This window comes from Colias eurytheme, chromosome 10 (assembly GCF_061535395.1).
Source record: "Colias eurytheme isolate Ceu_HAF_F1 chromosome 10, ilColEury1 Martin Lab GWU primary, whole genome shotgun sequence".
NCBI lineage: Eukaryota > Metazoa > Arthropoda > Insecta > Lepidoptera > Pieridae > Colias > Colias eurytheme.
In genome coordinates, this window is record NC_142989.1 from 8,177,391 (window position 1) to 8,196,363 (window position 18,973).

Here is an 18,973-nt window from a genome sequence, read left to right on the forward strand (position 1 = left end):
TGTGTGATAACAGTAATTATTCATGATAACCCCAAAATCAATACCTAAGATTCAATAATCACTTATTATAACATTCAATTCAATTCCAAATAATTATTTTTCCTACGTCATATCAATTTCTTAGAAGCAAAAAACCAATCAAAGTAAGAAATTAATGCTTTCTAACTTTTAGAAATGTTTTCAAAGTTTAATTTCAAATATTGAGTCTGCAAAATTTCTCGATTACCGCGTATTTTTTAAGAAGTGAATCCGCAAAGAGGTTTTCCTTACTTTCATACTTTTAAATATATTACATCAATATTATAGCTCCTTCTCAATATTAATCTATATACTTAGTTTTCTCTAAAATGAGAACTTTATAAATACGACTTAATTCATTTTTATTAATTTCAACATTTTTATACATTTTAGCTACAGTTTATTTACAATGAAATGAAAATCTTAATTACATTATTTATAATTACTGAGACAATTTACTACTTTAAATTTCTAATTTTTAGTGTCAACAACCGTTCCATAATGGTTCTATATTAATGTTTAATCCTGTGAAGCTTTCAGGTGTGAGGTGTTATGGAGTGGCCATGCTCTATCTTCTATCTATGAAAGCATTGCCCTACATACAGGGAGCTTATTAGCAATGCCATATTGTGTTCGTGTTTATACCATGTGGTTCAAATGACCCATAACTTTTTCAACATGTGCCTGTAATCTAATATAAGAAAATGAAATAATGACAAAATACATTTTTCATATCATATAAATGAGATGATGAAATTAACAAGCCTTAATTTTTTGAAGTGAAAACTTCTTTAGCGGCGTTGGGTATAAAATCTTAAACTCGCGTCAGGACACGTGACCTGATCGAAAAAGCGTAAGACGGACTTTTTTTTTTAATTCGGGATTAGGCAGGCATTTGACCATCGCTTCGCCTGAAATTGATATCAAACATGCTCAACGTTAATAATCAAGTTTTCACTTCTGCCGGCACTCTCGGAGTGCAACCCGTCTTTTTTTCTAAGCTAAATTGTATCAGGACTTAAGTCAGTATCAATGTGCGTGCGACAAAATCGATTTTATCCAGTGTTCCGGGAAGAAGTTTGTAATTAAGGTATTCTTAATAGAATAAAAAACATTCAGACGAAAGATTCAGATAACTCCAATAATAATATAACTAGCCACTGAGTTTTTTTCTCCAGTTATTTAGTTTCTTTAGACACTCAATAAATAGCGTTCTAAATACTTAATGATAAGGCGCTTTAAAAAAACATTTTACACAAAGGAATTCTCAACCGATCATTGTTAGACAGACCTTTTCTTGCAGTCTAATCCCTCATTAGTGGTCTCATAAGGCTGAGTTATCTGTCAAGTTGTTTGTTCGGAAACAATACAGCTCTTTAGTTATCTACGGGTATTAGTTGGAGGGGATCTATTTCTTTCTCTGTGTTAAGTATTGGAAATTCTTATTTTCAAATGCCTTTGTAATTGACCTAGAAGATGATAGTCCGATTATTTTAGAACTGTGCGAATTTTTATTTTATCTTAAACTAGTGGTCCGCCCCGACTTCGCCCGTGGTACATATTTCGCAATAAAAGGTAGCCTATGTCCTTTCTCGGGTATCAAAATATCTCGATACCAAATTTCATGCAAATTGGTTCAGTAGTTTAGGCGTGATTGAGTAACAGACAGACAGACAGAGTTACTTTCGCATTTATAATATTAGTATGGAATATGGATTGGTTTGCAAAGGAGTTGTATACACTATACAATATTAAGATTCCGGTATACTTTGTTATTTTTCAGCGATAGTTATGTAGCGATAATTTACTGAAGTAAAGGAAAATTATAGAACAGTATCAATTATGCTGAAGTTAAATTATGAAATGATGTACATAATAATATGTACTTTAATTGTTACAAGATTGTTGAATGTTGTATTCATTAAAACTTTTCAAGGGAAACATATCGAACTATGTTAGTAATTCGATTTATAATAATATAATTCTTAATTCATTCAAGACGCTTTAGTATACTTTACAAGTTTATATCTTACACCATTCATACAAGATTATAAGACACACACTATTATTAAATAAATAAAATAAATAAATAAAAACCTTTATTTGTTTCTCTCACAAGGGTTAAAAATTTGACAATCAATGAAAAATACACATAATATATTAGGCAACCTTATGAGAGCTGGTGCCCGAAGTGGGTTCTGTAGAACCTGTGGTACGTGTCACCAGGCCCCACTTAGTATATCCAAAATACAATGTAGCAGTCGTATGGATCGAATTTGCAGCAAGTTTGTGGATAAGACAAAAGAAACAGTAAAAAAGTATATAAAAAAAATAACTAAAAACAAGAAAAAAAAAATGGTTGTTGTGTGTGTGCATATATGCGTATGTGGGATGTGTATATGGGTGTGTGCGTGTATGATAACACAACTACGTTTATTATTTTAGATTTTGTTCTGATTTAAAGCATATAGTAAAAGATTATTATACGATATCAAAAATAACTCTCTAGTATAGAGTATAGAATGTCTATAGCATAATATCTATTTTGTATCGCTAATCAAAGTCTAAAATTACATAAAACAGATGAACATGAAAAACAATTACCGTAATCAATGAATTAGAATGCATCATAATCTACATATTTGCTAATTTACCAACCATGAAGCTATAATAAAAGCTGCTACAAAAAGAAAAACAATAATTCAACTTCAGCGCCACTTAAACAATTTGCATATAATAAACGAACAAGCACTTTTGTATGGCTCACACAGCGAATGCTCTATCCCGCAATTTGTTGCGTTATACCATTTTTATTTTGCGGATGTCGCATCATTCATACAGATTACTTTGCCTAATGAGTTTTTTCATTTTAGACGATTTAAAATGCAAATGAAATTGGTGTACGTTACAGAGCCGTGGGTAAAACATAGCCATGTAAATCGAAATATGGAACATGATGTAAAATGTTTTTAATAGTTTTTGGTTTATTATTTCTTTATGTATTTTGTATTACATACTGCTTCTCTATATATATGTTTTATTAGGTTAATATGTGTTATAAATTAAGTTGTTGTAAGATAATTAAACATGAGTCCTACATACGAAATATAAAACTGAGTTATAATAAGTTTAAATGTAGCGTAGCACTTTCGTCATCGTAGCAGTTTGTAGCGCTGTAGGCCTTTATTTACTTTGTAGAAAATCGCAATATACTTAAGTAGACTTTATGTGTTATATTTTATGTGTATTTTACTAACATAAGAAATAGAAAAGTTTTTTAATATCCTGTCAAATATAATACTTTGATTTTAATTACAGCGTTTATATTATTTGTAATGAAATATTGTGTTCGTACCTATATAAAAGGTATATTAGGATAAATGGAACGAATTCGATTTACTTTATAATATTTGAGGTTTACCATATTAAGGGTATTACTTGAGAACATTTTTCAAATACTATTCTATATAAAGCACTAGATTTCCGCCCGCGACTTCGCCCGCGTTTTTTAAGGAAAACCCGCATAGTTCCCGTTTCCGTGGGAATTCCGGGATAAAACCTATCCTATGTGTTAATCCAAGTTACCTTCCATATGTGTGCTAAATTTCATTGTAATCGGTTCAGTAGTATTTGCGTGAAAGAGTAACAAACACACACACATCCAAACAAACTTGCGCATTTATAATATTAGTAGGATTACAAACATTAGGATTTTCAAAGGCACCATTGTGTATACAATCTGTCTAACAAAACAATCGATTATTTCTTTAGAATATAGACGTCTTTTTTGAACTTTCCCTTATATTGACGAAGTCTTTCAAGTACAGCAGAATCGTTCTACAATAAATTTGTTTCACATAAAGGTTAGGCTCAAAAGGTACAATGTTTACGTCTTGCTTTATTATAGGGAGGTAAAAGTGTGATTTCTTTTTGTTACCCCTTTAACTTTGAAACCGGAGGGTTGTTTTTAAGAAATACTAAATTTATGTAACACTCGCTAGGCCTTACAAGCTTAGGTTTTACAAGCAGAATAATCTTCTTAATCTTAATGACTCTTTGTTGTTATATGGTATATTTGGCATAATATTTATCGGAAATTTTATCTATCTTCCTTCCCTAATCTTAAGTATTATATAATACTAGCGGTCCGCCCCGGCTTCGCCCGTGGTACATATGAAAAATAGATGTTGGCCGATTCTCAGACTTACCCGATATGCACAGAAAATTTCATAAGAATCGGTCCACCCGTTTCGGAGGAGTATGCAGACTAACATTGTGACACGAGAATTTTATATATAAGATAATAAAAGGAAAAAATGCGTAAAATAATTTCATATCACATACTTCAACAGATATAATTATCAGCGACATGTTAACGTTTACTTTACGCGTAGGTGACTCTCATAATTGGTTCGAAATCTGTCGTGTAAATATTGTTTGACGTTGCGACTAACGAGGTGACCACGTGAGCTGGATTACCCTCTGACTACGTTAAACGGAGTCATCTGATGGATCATGGGATAGTCCATTTTGCCCTAAAAAGGAGCATTTGGGCATTGTGAGATACTTTTTAGCGTCCTAGCTACTTAGAATGGTGAAAATGGTATCAACAAAATTAGAAGATGACGAAAATAAATCCAAAGAGGCTGTCATCATTATGATTTAATATGATATTAAATCATAATGATGACAGCCTCATCAGACCTCAGTTTTCTTGAGATTAGTCTAAGAAGTCTTTATTTCAGTAGGATAATGTAAATTTAAAAATTAAACTTGCTATTATACATTAAAAGATTATTTTTTTCATAATTAAATCATCCAAAGTTTTAATGTAAACCTATGTCAGTACAATTCATTATATTAAAAAGCAATTTGGAGCCATTTTTCTATTCCAGTCATATTTGCGCGGAAATCTATCCGAACGTCGCGTCGATGTCATTAAAAAGAGCTAAAACTGAAATCAACAGAGGACGATGAAATCCTCCCTGTCTCCTCGATCAAACCCCGTAAGTCACGTCCTAACAAGGGGAGGCGATGAAACAAATAATAAACATTCAATCGTAAAGGACCTCTCGAAACACATTAATATCCGACTCCTTGAAAACATTTCTATTTTCGTGATGCTCAAGCGCCTTTTTAATTTGCGACTCACCGATCCGGTGTACAGGATGTCTTGTTATGATCAAATTAAATTGAAGAGTTCTACTTAAGTTTTTAAAATTAATCGGGAAAATATTTTATGCTGGAAAAAAATGTTGATTGAGAACATTGACATTAATTTCTAACATATTTGAGCACTGTTTATTTAGTTGTTTATAAAGTTTGCAAAACATATTTTAGTTATATTTTTTTTTGTTTCGTACTAACCAGCTTTACAAGGATCCATTCCAAGGTCGTTAGATGCTTTATTTTCATAATTGTTAGTCAGCAAGTCTTCTATAGTAAATTTTCGAGATTCTTCTCTCCCCTCCACCGAACTTACTTGTAGACTAGCGCACAATGCAATAGTCATTAGAGCACCAACCACCCGCGTGAACGCACTACTATATAACGTCATTTTGAAGACGTTCACTGGACACAGCACTTAAACATAATTCATACTCGTTTAATCTGAAACAAATAAAAGGTAATTTTGAGTTTATTAATTATGAAAACATTCATAAATAAAGAATATAACGTACTATGCCCATTTGTTAAGGTATTAGTTTGGACTATAAATACGGCTTGGAAACCGCTTGACAAATAGTGGCATTGCTCCAACTTTAGCAAGGCTAAGCCACTACTGGGACTACAGATCATTTGAAGGAGTTCTATTATAAATTGTCTTCTTGCTAACAAAGACGTATTTATTTGATTTGAAATGAAACTTAAGAAAATGAAAAAGGTCGGATTTCCTTTAATCTGAGTCCAATTCGCTTCCATGATTGCTTCTAAAAATACGAACCAAATATTTTTTGTATAATTTGTTGTTATTTTACAACCAGTTTTTAGTGTCAAGGCAACATCATCAGTTAAAAAAAAAACAAAAGACTGATAAAACTATACATTAGACATTTATATATGACTAATCAAGTAAATTTCTTCAAAATGTCTTGTGGCCTGATTTATTAATTTTCTCTTTGATGCGATAATGATTAGCCTCTTATGTATGTAAGGAAGTTCCCGAGAGTTCTGGCGAAAGTTGAGTTCAAATTTGCAAAGATAGTTTCTTGTTGGAATTTCAGGCGTGAAAATGACGGTAATGGTTAATTTTAGATGGAATTTAATAAATTAATTTCACACTTGTTAATTATAATTGATGATATTAAATATTCAAAGTAGATATTTCTCGCTTCGCAAAAGTTTCAAGAAATAAAAGGCGACGGTAGTGGAATTTCTTTAGAAATATGAAACCTGAAATTTCTTATCAAAGACGTAGGACAAAAAAAAAACACTACAATTCTTTTCTGAACTTTTTATGATAACTTGGGTCAGGTTCGAGATAAGACGTATTCTTTTATGATTTTTTTTTTCATTTGTCGAATTTTGAAGTCAATCTTTTTAAATACGTTCTTCGTTCAAATTGACTAATGTTGGACGCAATGACGAAGTTATCTTTAAGTACAGTAAATTATTAAAAAATAGTGTTGTCTACATGTAAGTTTTATTTTTTGTTTCTAATTTTAAGGAGGATAAAAAAAGCTGATATTTAAATGATGATAGGTTAAGATGTATCGAATTGAAAAACGTAATTAAATCAAGATAGCACGTGAATTTATGAAAAAAAAAACATTATATTATTTTACATTGCATTGCAATCAATCTAGAATTTTCGACTCGTAATTTTCAACATTCATGAATAATGACTTCACGCAATAAGTAAAATAAACATACCTAAAGTAATTATAATCAGATAAGGAGGTCATTCAGATATTATATAGGTATGTGATTCAATAATTTTTGAGCTATAAGAGCTAATTGCGCGAAATATTACATCGATGTGCATGGCGACTAATACAAATCATCAGTCCCGATAAAAGCAGTTGTTATTCTAAGTACACAATCGTTGTAATAACTAATCAGTGTGTTCTTTGACCTTATATTCAATTTCCTTCACTAAGTCCCCTTTATGATACAGGCGAATATAAACTCTTGCACTATACAAACAGGGGTGTGTTTTTAATAATTTCAATTGGCAGTTAGCATTTTGTGCAACGCGAAAGGTTCGGAGCCCGGTCAACATTATCACTGAATGATAAGGGAGACACATTTCAATAATGGTTCGTTCGCTTTCTTTGTGTCTCTTATTCCAGGTCTTAATGGCTTTAATGCAAAAGTGAATGGGAATATTCTATTTCATTGATAAGGGTCGGCCATTAAAAATACCTACGCATTTAACTTTTCCTCGTTCAATTAAGGTTCAGTAATTACCGTGTATTTTAAATTTTATGAAAAATGTGTTAAAAGCTGCTACGTTGAGTGCTGCGTTTTGCATAAAAATTATACGCGCGTTTGTTGTACGATTTTTTACTGGATATCTATTAGAGATCGTTAACCTTAGTGTTCATTTGTTTTTAACATCAAATAACTTGTCTTTATATACTTTTAAATACTTATGATATAAAGAACTCTACCTACCTACTTTGTTTCATAATAATATCGAAAATGTTGTATAAGCGTAACTATATAGGTAAATATTTTTCAACAAAAATCTCTTTCAAATAGTAATTTCAAAAAACTGCCTTCAAATAGTCAGACAATTTTAAAAATAATATAAAAACAATCATCAAAATCGGTTCCCGTCTTGTCGAAAGTCCGAAAGTTTTGTATCAATCCCAAAAATACTGTCCAATTGATGAATTGAGAACCTCCTCCTATTTTGAATTAATTTGAAAAGACTCACTTCACACCCTTTACCCTATAATCCATCTATCTGCCCAATACAAAAAAACTGTTCACATTCATACACCTATAAAAATACATATTATATACCGTTAAAAGCTCTACCATGTTAGAAAGTTGGCCTTATTTCATTAGGTATGTCTGTTTGATAACAATTCGTTTGTTATTAATCTGTATATAGAGGTAAACTTTAAATTACGTGCGCATTATTTTCTTGTAAAATATAAAGTAAGTACTATTAAAGAAAGAATACGAACGGAATTTGTTGGCATACTGTGGGAATAACATCGAGTTTATTTGAACATTCCACATAAGCATATTTCATTTTATGAAATGTTATTACTTTTCAATATTAAGTTTTATTTAAAAACCACATGTAAATATAATGAATAGTGCAGCATAGGCAGTACGTAGCTGAAAAACTAGTGTTTAATTAAATTTAGTACATTGGAATTAAGAGTTTTGTCGTCTTATATGTAACTAGCGGTCCGCCCCGGCTTCGCCCGTGGTACATATTTCGCAATAAAAGGTAGCCTATGTTCTTTCTCAAGGTCTAAAGATTGTCTGTGCCAAATTTCATCAAAATCGGTTGAGAGGTTTAAGCGGGAAAGCGTAACAGACAGACAGAGTTACTTTCGCATTTATAATATTAGTAGGGAATTAGGGATTATGATTGTTATGAATGGATATTGTTTAATGTTTATTATTAATAGAACTTGAACTATATTATTGATCTCTTTAATGACTATTTTTACCCTGATCTCATATCTTTAATTGCGTGTCAAGTTGCAAACATAGTGGCATTGAAGATACACTTTATATTTATTAGGTACCTATGTGAATATATTTTTTATAATCCACATTTTATTAGTAAAATAAGATCGGACTTTTCAGCATACAATGGTATCAGCAAAAAATAGGATGCATTACGTATTTGTAAATAATCAGCAAGCTAATCTCTACCTAAGTATACCTAAGTATACTTAGGTAGTGAGAATTTGTAATAACTACTTCTGAAATACTGAAAATTGCATAAATCTTTATTAGGAACTATAAAAGAAAATTGGGAATGATTTTCTACGAATATAAATTAAGTTTAAAGAAAGAAGAAAAACACCTAGAGTTATTTAAAATATTGATGCCTATTTATTGAACATCCTTTGCAACTTGCACTGAATTTGGTACCTATTACTCCTAAACGACATTCCCAAAACCGACAGAATAATGTGTTCTCATTTCGTAACATATTTGTATTTTTATGATTAGGTCAATGTGTCATATTCAGGCTCATAAAGTAAACAAATTATGCAACCTAAATATCTCTTCATAATATTACCTAATAACATTAGCATAAATTAAGGAAAGGAGAAGGGAAAATCCATACTAATATTATAAATGCGAAAGTAACTCTGTCTGTCTGTCTGTTACTCAATCACGCCTAAACTAATGAACCAATTTTCATGAAATTTGGTATGGAGATATTTTGATACCCGAGAAAGGACATAGGCTACTTTTTATCCCGGGAAAATGACACAATCCCGGAAATCCCACGGGAACGGGAACTATGCGGGTTTTTCTTTGACTGCGCGGGCGAAGCCGCGGGCAAAACCAAGTAATGAATAAATACTAAATAGTGAAGCCTATAAATACAAAGACAAGATCTTATTTCAATTTTTGGTAGAAACTGAGAAAGCACTAACTTTCCAGCCTTGAATTTAAACTTTGATTAAAACCCTTCATTTATTTTACTAGATACCTATTCTAAGCCTATTTTGAACTAAACTAGACGTCCCATAAAATACCAGGCTATTGTTCATTTATACATATAAAAGGAGACTATTTTTTGTGGGCCCACCAAGACTCGGTAACGTATAGTCATAAAAAAAAAACGTGTAAAAATATAAAATTATATTATGAATTTTGTAACTTCATTGTTTTACAAACGAAACCGGAATCATGAAATCGAATTAAAAAGCCTTATTTTGATATCATCCCTGCTGTAGTGTGCTGTCTACAAACCAAGAACAATGGCCAACATTAAAAAAACTGGAACGAAACGTTTTTATCGATAGAATGAAAATAAAACCAAAAAGCGAAAAAAATTGCCACTTTAGAAACTGTTTTTATTCTTATTTATATGGAAGAATAAGATTGATAGCGATTTTAAATCCTATCATTTATCAAATAAAACAATTTGTTTCTACTCAGCTAAAATAATCCGTGTAACGAAACGTTATAAATTATCTATATTGGCTGCTTTGACGGAATAATATGTCAGATTCCTCCTGTCGTAGCCCCCTGCGTCAATGTTTGCAATGAATGTAAACAATGTTTTGTTTACCTATTTAAAAATGATATTGCTACAACTTAAGAGCGTTTCATATTACAATTGAACATGAATAATAAAATAGCTGTGCAAATGGATACCTATCCTAATATTATGTACCTATTTATTATAATATTAGTCATAAAATATCACGTACCTAAATGCCTACATACCTACCTACTTAACTAATAATTTCTTATTGAATCAGTTTTCCCAATCGCTAAAATCGCATCAAGGTCCAGAAACTTGAGGTACACCCACTTATATCTATTTTCTATACTATTTATAACCAAATCGGTCTCTGTTTTTGTGGTACCTTCGTTGTGTCTGATTTCCGAGCTTTAAATCGTGACAATGTATATGATGTTTTCTAATATTTATTTATTCATTTATTTAAATATATTGTACCCAATGATTCGGATGGGTCACACAAGACAAATCGCTCATTATCAGTTAGTTTTTATGTAGTAATGAGGTGAATGTTTGCACACGTATTTCTTAAGATTCCGGTTAAAACATGTAAAAGTAATGTCACCACTGTAATCTGGGGACTTCAAGGAACAAATTAACACACATTTCATTAATATACGCTAAGAAATTGAGGTATATTCTCCAAACAAAAAAATCGTATCCTTTATAAGTTATTTTTTTCGGTTATACGTCTCTACAATCTAACTTTAGATACTTTATGAAAAATATACTAGCTGCCCGCCCCGACGCGACTCCGCCCCGGTAGACTTTTATTTATGACTAAATTTATGTAATATGCACTAGTTAGGTATTCAATTAGATACTTAAGTTATAAAATAGAGCAGTCTTGTCCTTAGTATTTATTTTACAACAAATTAAAAAGCAGTTAGGAACAGTACATAGGGACGGTATACAATTTAATTCAATAATTACTGTAGTACATAATATCAGGCTCGTCAGAGCTATGTAAACCAAAAGTTAATCAATTTTAAGTAGAGTCGGTAGGTATTATTATTGTTTCATAAGTATATAAATAACTTAAAACCACACAAGCATATTATGCGTAGGTACATAAAGTTGGTATGTATTCATCCACATATTATGCATTATTGCATTATTTCAAAATATATTTTTAATCGATTTTTTTTTCGTTATAAGTAACTAATAATAATATAAACATAATGCATATTATGGGACAAGTATCTAAGTACATAATAAACAAAAACGTAACTTATTTTACAACATATCGTTTGAAATTTGATCGATAATAAGTACATACATAGTACGTACATAACAGATTAATTATTTAAAAATTATTTGTAGAATATTTTTTTTAAATTAGAATTTTGACATTTAGCTAATACATATACTGTAAAACTTTAGAGGATTTTTTGAAAATAAATCCCGTCCTAATCACTACTAAATTAAAGTAAAAAAAAATGTAAAATATAAACAATTATTCATAACTCGCACAAAGCTAGTCCAAGCCAAGCTGTTAGATACAACTACTTACATGCACTCGTAAAAATAAACACAGTAACACACTAATTTACGCGTCTGTAAAGGTTAGGTCACACTCGACAAACGACTTGACAATGCGGCGTCCCGAGGACAACTGATATCCTAGCGATTTGGTCGGGAACACTTGGTACTGTTGCATTCGCAATCGTTATTAGTATTTTTTATTTTTACAAAAATTATGTTCATTACATAACCTATTATGTAGGTACCTATTTGTTGAATTTATATTTTTGGTTTTATGGCATTCAAATGCTTTATAAATATAAATTTATAAAGAATAGAAAAAATTCGATCACGAGGCGGGACTCGAACCCGCATCCTTCGCGCCATTCCGGGGCGGATGCCTGACCAACTCAGCCACTCGTGACCCGCCAGAGCAATCGAATTTATTCTATTCTTTCAGTTTTTATGTGTCTGAAGGGACACACCGCGCGCCATCTATTGAGATGATTAACAACCATTTCAACCAATATGAAGCACTTTTCAGTGAATACAATATTGTAACGATGGAACACGACCTTTTTTTGTTGAATTTATATTTTTGGTTTTATGGCATTCAAATGCTTTATAAATATAAATTTATAAAGAATAGAAAAAATTCGATCACGAGGCGGGACTCGAACCCGCATCCTTCGCGCCATTCCGGGGCGGATGCCTGACCAACTCAGCCACTCGTGACCCGCCAGAGCAATCGAATTTATTCTATTCTTTCAGTTTTTATGTGTCTGAAGGGACACACCGCGCGCCATCTATTGAGATGATTAACAACCATTTCAACCAATATGAAGCACTTTTCAGTGAATACAATATTGTAACGATGGAACACGACCTTTTTTTGTTGAATTTATATGGCGCGAAGGATGCGGGTTCGAGTCCCGCCTCGTGATCGAATTTTTTCTATTCTTTATAAATTTATAGGTACCTATTTTTTAATCTTTAAATATTTCCAAGTCTTTTCTTTATATTATTTGGATGTAACATGAACACGTGGAGTGGTGTAGAGTTTTATGCATCAATAAAAAAATTGGTCGATTCTTATTTTATTCTATTGATCTCAAATCTACTGTGAGTAACGCTTTTTTAATATCGTAGCGGCAAATTTACTGAGTTGTTGTGGATGGTAGGCGACCACAACCGCCCATTAACATTGAAGATATAATTTTGCAGATCCCTGCAAGTTGTTACAAAAAGAGATTTTTTTTATTTTTAAATAAAATAATAGAAACAAATTTTGCTTCAAACTGTATTGAGTCAATTGCGCATAAAATGAATTATTAATATTATATTATTATAATATAATAGATTGGCTGAAGAATATAAAAAATAGTGACTTTCTTCACGTCGTAGAGACACAGATATTGTAGAGCATGAAGTTCTTTTACTTTAATTGAAAATATAAAGGACAATAACACTTCTATGCACAACTGTACTGGCCTTTATTTAAACGTTTGTCAAAACAGAGTAACAACAAGCTATTCATTATTATGTTAAAGTTTATCTTGTTAAGTAAACAAGCAGTAATTACCATATTCACGATGTGTATGTAATGTGGAATGGAAACATTTAATTAGTGGTCTATAGCAGACTGAGATGTACCTAAGTGAGAAATATAATATGTATTAATTGCATATGATTCATTCTGGCGCTAAGAGATTCAAAGGAATGCTGTGCATAAAACAAGGGAACACATTTCACACTGGGTACAGCTTTATATTCTACATACAAGTCGCTCGCCCTGACTGCGCCCGGGTTTAATCGTAAAAAATAAAACTTGAACCGAAAAAAAATTGTTACTCATATTAACTTTTGCAAGTGTTTATGAATTGTAATTTTCTTTCAAACTACTACCGATCCGAAAGGTCACTCAGGGGAAAAATTAGCAAGACACTAGGTATTTGTAGTTACAAATGTTTAAGCATTTTTATCAACAAACAGATTGAGTGTAATAATTAGAAACATCCAAATATAAAATAAAAACTAACATTGCAAGTTTATATCGGTAATAATTATCAAAAACAAGAGTAACAACAAGAGTTTTCTTTGTTCATATTAAACAATGTTTGAATTGTAGTATTTTTATTTTCTATAATGTTTCACCCTGTAAAAAATATTCTACGTATAAATAATGGGACAGACGTTTTAGCGTTATTGCGTAACTCATATCTATTGATTTAAATCTGGACCAATATATACTTTAGTTTAATAATAGTGGGCTTTGATGGTTTAGTGATAGCCTTAATTAAAATCTAAACTAACCGTAAACGAAGCGGCCAATAATTAATTAATTATTTTACGAACCTTGATATTACTATGTTAAATAATATCTAACATATACGTACTTATACCTATTATTATATTTTAGTTAAAAAATACAAAAATGTAGCTTTTTCCTTAGATTTATAAATTGATTAAGGACATACTAAGTTAACGGTGCAAGATAAAATAAAACCATAAAGTTTTAACAATAAATCTCCACTTCATATTATTGAAATGGGAAATCAATTGTTACTAAAATTAGACTCTAAAGGTTAAAGTTTCTTTCAAAGTTTAAATGAATCTGTTCAAGAACAATAAATGAATTGAAGCCCGGTGTCAAAGTGACAGAATGAGGAATAGGATCTTGTTAAATATGTTTTTACTACAAGCTTGGATACTTCAATATTGTGATAAGTTTCAAACCAAGAATGGGAAGATTAAAAATAAATAATGATATTGTTAAAAAGTATTGTAAGAAAGCTCACAATCCGCTTTCTCTATACTATAATATTATGTAGCGATAATAAGAATGTTACTTTAAAACAGCATAATACCTAATTCTAAGCGTGTCCACACTATCATGCTATTAGCCTCTTTTTAAACCGTTTTATTCGTGTACACGCATTATTATACAGCTTAGCAGAAACGCTGCAAAAAATATTTTCTTACTTTTTCTATATATTTAAAGCTTAAGCTTTCCTTGATTAAGAGCATTATGCTGCTAATATTTATATACAAACTGCATTGTTTCACTGACGCATTATGTGTATAGGATTTATGAATGCTTCATTTTATTTTTAATTCTTCGGGCTATTTTTTGTTTCATAAAAAGCTGCTTCTCCTGTTATTTACTTAGATATTATTATCTTCTAACAAAATCATTCCGTTTGTATGTTAAATCGGTTTTTATTCATTACTAGAGGTCCGCCCCTGTGGTACATATTTCGCAATAAAAGGTAGCCTATGTCCTTTCTCGGGTATCAAAATATCTCCATACCAAATTTCATGCAAATTGGTTCAGTAGTTTAGGCGTGATTGAGTAACAGACAGACAGACAGAGTTACTTTCGCATTTAATATTAGTATGGATAGTTCATAGTTCATAATATAGTTCATTATGCTATCACTATTTTAGTACAAGTCATAATGCGTTTAAACCACGTTTATACGTACGTATTCTGTTTATACTATGGTTAACTCTTTATACTTTTTCCTTCAAATAATTTAAAAACGTTATCATTGGAGATAATCCTTCATTTTTATTTATATCCGCTTTTCATAAAATTTTATTAAAATTCTGTAATATTACGCATCTACCCATTATGATAAATTATATGACAAATGCGTACAAAATTCGTAGCTGGATTTTCCAATAATGGAGCTTCGATAATAGATTATTGAGATCGATCATCACCTTTGTTCACATTTTAGTAAATTTTTCATATCCACGTCCTCTGTTATTTATTACGTACAATATTTTATATCACTGCAAATATTTACAGATCTCGAATATATTGTATTGTGGAAATGGAAACGATATTGTTAATTAAATTGAGAGCTCCTGGATATAATCATCAGACATTGATTGATATTTAAAACTAGCGGTCCCGGTCCCGGTCCCGGTTTCGCCCGTGGTACATATTTCGCAATAAAAGGTAGTAGGTTATTTCTCAGGGTCTAAAGATTGTCTGTGCCAAATTTAATCAAAATCGGTCCAGTAGTTTATGCGTGAAAACCATACATACATACATAATTATATCTATACTGATAATATAAAGAGGAAACTCTTTATATTATTAGTATAGATATAACATTAAATTTGATGATTTGTTTCCAACATGTTTGATACCTAGGTACTCTTCTTTTTTTCAAAACGAAATAATATGAATCTATCTGCAATTAAACTAAACTTAACAACTCCTTTAAAATAAGATTCTTAATAAATCTGAGAAAAAATTGTGTATTTTTCTTAAGACAAATTGTTAAATGTATCTACCACATTAATCTACCTATTATAAACGTATTTGAAAATGTGTGTGTCTATTTTAATAATTGACGGAGTTTCACAAATTGCTTTAATAGAGGTAGGAGTTAGGAACTTAGGACCTATACCGAAAGGACAGTTGGATAAAATTCGTTACAAAATTCAGCAAAAATGAAACAGCTTTGTTCATGGGATTTTGACAGGACAGAACAATGTCTAACGTTTCAGCAAGTTGAAAATATATTCAGAATTTTTTAACGATGCTGTAGAATTTAAAAACTGTTTAAAATACGTATTTTTAATGGAGATAAAATTGTAGCACGTGTAGGAAAAGCTAACTTGTAATTTGTTTAAGAAATTGTTTTAGGAGTAAAAATAAATAAAAAAGTCAACGTCTTAATGTGGAGAGATATAAGGTGGGTACCCCTGGTTTGTACCAATAATGTGTTTGTAATTTGTATATTATTATTAAGCTAGTTCAGTAGTTCCTCAGTTGATTTTTGCTGAATATAAATTATAACTAGTTCATAATTGTTTGAACACATCTCTAATCTCATTAGTTCATGACCTGGACCTTCATAAATTCCTTCACAGTTAGATATGAACACTAAGTGCAATAGGCCTCGCGCCTCACAGCCGAAAAAAGAAGTATTTTAAACTTACTTTTACTTTAATACATCTTAATGAATGCTCTTGTCACAATTAGGTATCTACTCTCTTTTCCGACTGGCAAATAACCGATTTTATTAATTTAAAATTCTTTTCTGCCTCAAGTTTCACAGGCGAAGCCGGGACTGATTACTAGTAAAAAAAATAAAAAAGTTATTATCAGCAAGAGTCGTACATCTCGCGTGACAGGCGAAGACATAACTCAGAAAGCCGACACTTTTTTAAGACCCCATAAAGTTGCGCTAATCTTAAAGCGAGTGATAACACGAAAGCCTTAATTAACACTATTAAAGCCAAGATCTTGTCTGTGAAAATGATCGTGAAACGCGACGATTGTGATTTCCACGTTTAAGATGAGAGCACAATATGAAAGAAAGAAATAAAAGAGAGTGTTTATTTTGATTTTTAGGAAATAATCACCTTAATTTTGTTGTATATTTAGATAACAATTTAACTGATAGCTGAGTGATAATTAATTTATATACCTTATAAGAATTCTTGTGCCTATCCTACTACTATTATAAAATATAAAGGCGAAAGTTTGTATGGATGTATGGATGTTTGTTACTCTTTCACGTAAAACCTACTGAATCGATTACAATTAAATTAACCACACATATAGAGGGATAAGTTAAAAATATACTCCCAACGGGTTTTCATACGGCTAACAAATTTCTATGAAGGCTTTGTTTAAATTATATGGGATAAGCTTGATTTTTGAAAATTTGATTTGACTGCAGTTATAAAGGCTAGAAAATAATATCTACGTAGATAGCTACAATTGAAAAATAGTATCTATTCTTATCATCATCATCATCAGCCTATATATTTTGTTCCCACTGCTGGGACACGTGCCTCCCTTAAGGGATTTTTATAACGTACTAGCTTTCCGCCCGCGGCTTCGCCCGCGGTTTTCAACGAAAAACCCGCATAGTTCCCGTTCCCGTGAGATTTCCGGGATAAAACCTATCCTATGTGTTAATTCAATTATCATCTTTAAATCGACAGACGTACGTCGCGTCGTACACGAACTCAACATACATTGATTTATTATTATAAAATAGAAAATGACACACAAGTGTAGTCCCAGCTTTATCTTTCAAGTGTATGCAAAGGGGAATACGCAATGAAACATTTTTATGTTTTAGAAGAATGTTGTTAAAATGTCTTGAACGTTATCTTTAAATGGGCTCTTCATAGTAAATGGACTGTCCCGAGTTCCAAACTTCTTTGTCTCCTTCTTAATAATTTTTATACCAAATGACATTATTTTAACATTTTGCATTCAAATGAACATTTTGAATTTCATTGAGTAAAATATTGAAAAAAGAAAAAATAATCAAATTGCTAAAAGCTCTTGTGAAAACGATTATTTAAAGATTCTGTATCATTAATCGTCGTGTATTAAATAATATTAATAAAGCATAAAAACACGGTTTAATTAGGCTAATCTATTTAAAAGTGACGGACATAATCTCTGTGGCTCCCGAAACATCACGTTTGCGGGTCATTATTATTCTAAATTGTTGCGAAACATCAATAAATTTATTTGTGTTTCGTTAAAATGTGAAAGGGTATTTTGATAACACCTCATTTCAAAGTGCTTATTGCTTTTACCCTAACAACGTTATTACAGCGTTGTAAATTTTAATTCATCACTGTCACCTGCATACCTTCAGTGTAAGCTTTTGACGAAATAATAAAATTGATTATTTCAAAGGGGATGCCGACGCGTCGCCACCAACCATTAATTTGTTTCGTGTTATTGGAACGCTGAAAAGTAAAATGTATTTTATGCAGCGTGAAGTATGAATATGTTTAATAATTTTTCTACGATTAAAGTTTAGAATCGCTTATACCTAATGCTCTTTTTTTCTAAAATATAACTGTTTCTAATAGCCTGTTTCTAATATGGCTGGTTGGATACCTGCTATATTTAAAATTATAACCCACACTATCCCTCTGATTATTGAAATCAAGAAATGAACTATTTAATTGATGAAATTAAAAAAAAAATAAAAAAAAAAAAAATAAAATTATATTTATTTGCCAAAAGAAGGTTATTAAAGTATATACAGATTATGACAGCGGACCCCGCACTAGGCAAAGCCTGTCTCGCGGGGCCATAAAACGATTATACAATAAAAATGGAGGTTCACATAGGGTCCAACACGTATAGTACAATGCAACTTTGAACATCAGTACGGTATGGGCACTTAAAGTAATACATAGTAATAATAATAAAAGTTATATGCTTATTTATACAATTGTACAGTTAAAGTATTCTTAGGATCTGTTCTGTCTGCTTATAGTCTTTGGACACTAGAATGCTTATCAATTTAGATTTAA

The 18,973-nt window shown here is 31.1% G+C and overlaps 1 protein-coding gene across 2 annotated transcripts in view; it reads right to left on the minus strand.

The window, feature by feature from the left end:
- Positions 1-18,973, minus strand: part of tok (tolloid-like protein 1 tolkin) — a 63,952-nt gene that overhangs the window by 37,103 nt on the left and 7,876 nt on the right. Inside the window, exons 1-2 of one of the 2 annotated variants that reach the window (XM_090106305.1) lie at positions 11,709-11,805; positions 5,386-5,628 (exon numbers count right to left, since the gene is read on the minus strand). In XM_090106305.1, the coding sequence (XP_089962431.1) occupies positions 5,386-5,575 (190 nt within the window). In that variant the 5' untranslated portion in view covers positions 5,576-5,628; positions 11,709-11,805. Of the gene's footprint in view, positions 1-5,385; positions 5,629-11,708; positions 11,806-18,973 lie in introns of those variants that run through there. The other variant, XM_090106306.1, reaches the window with a different exon arrangement.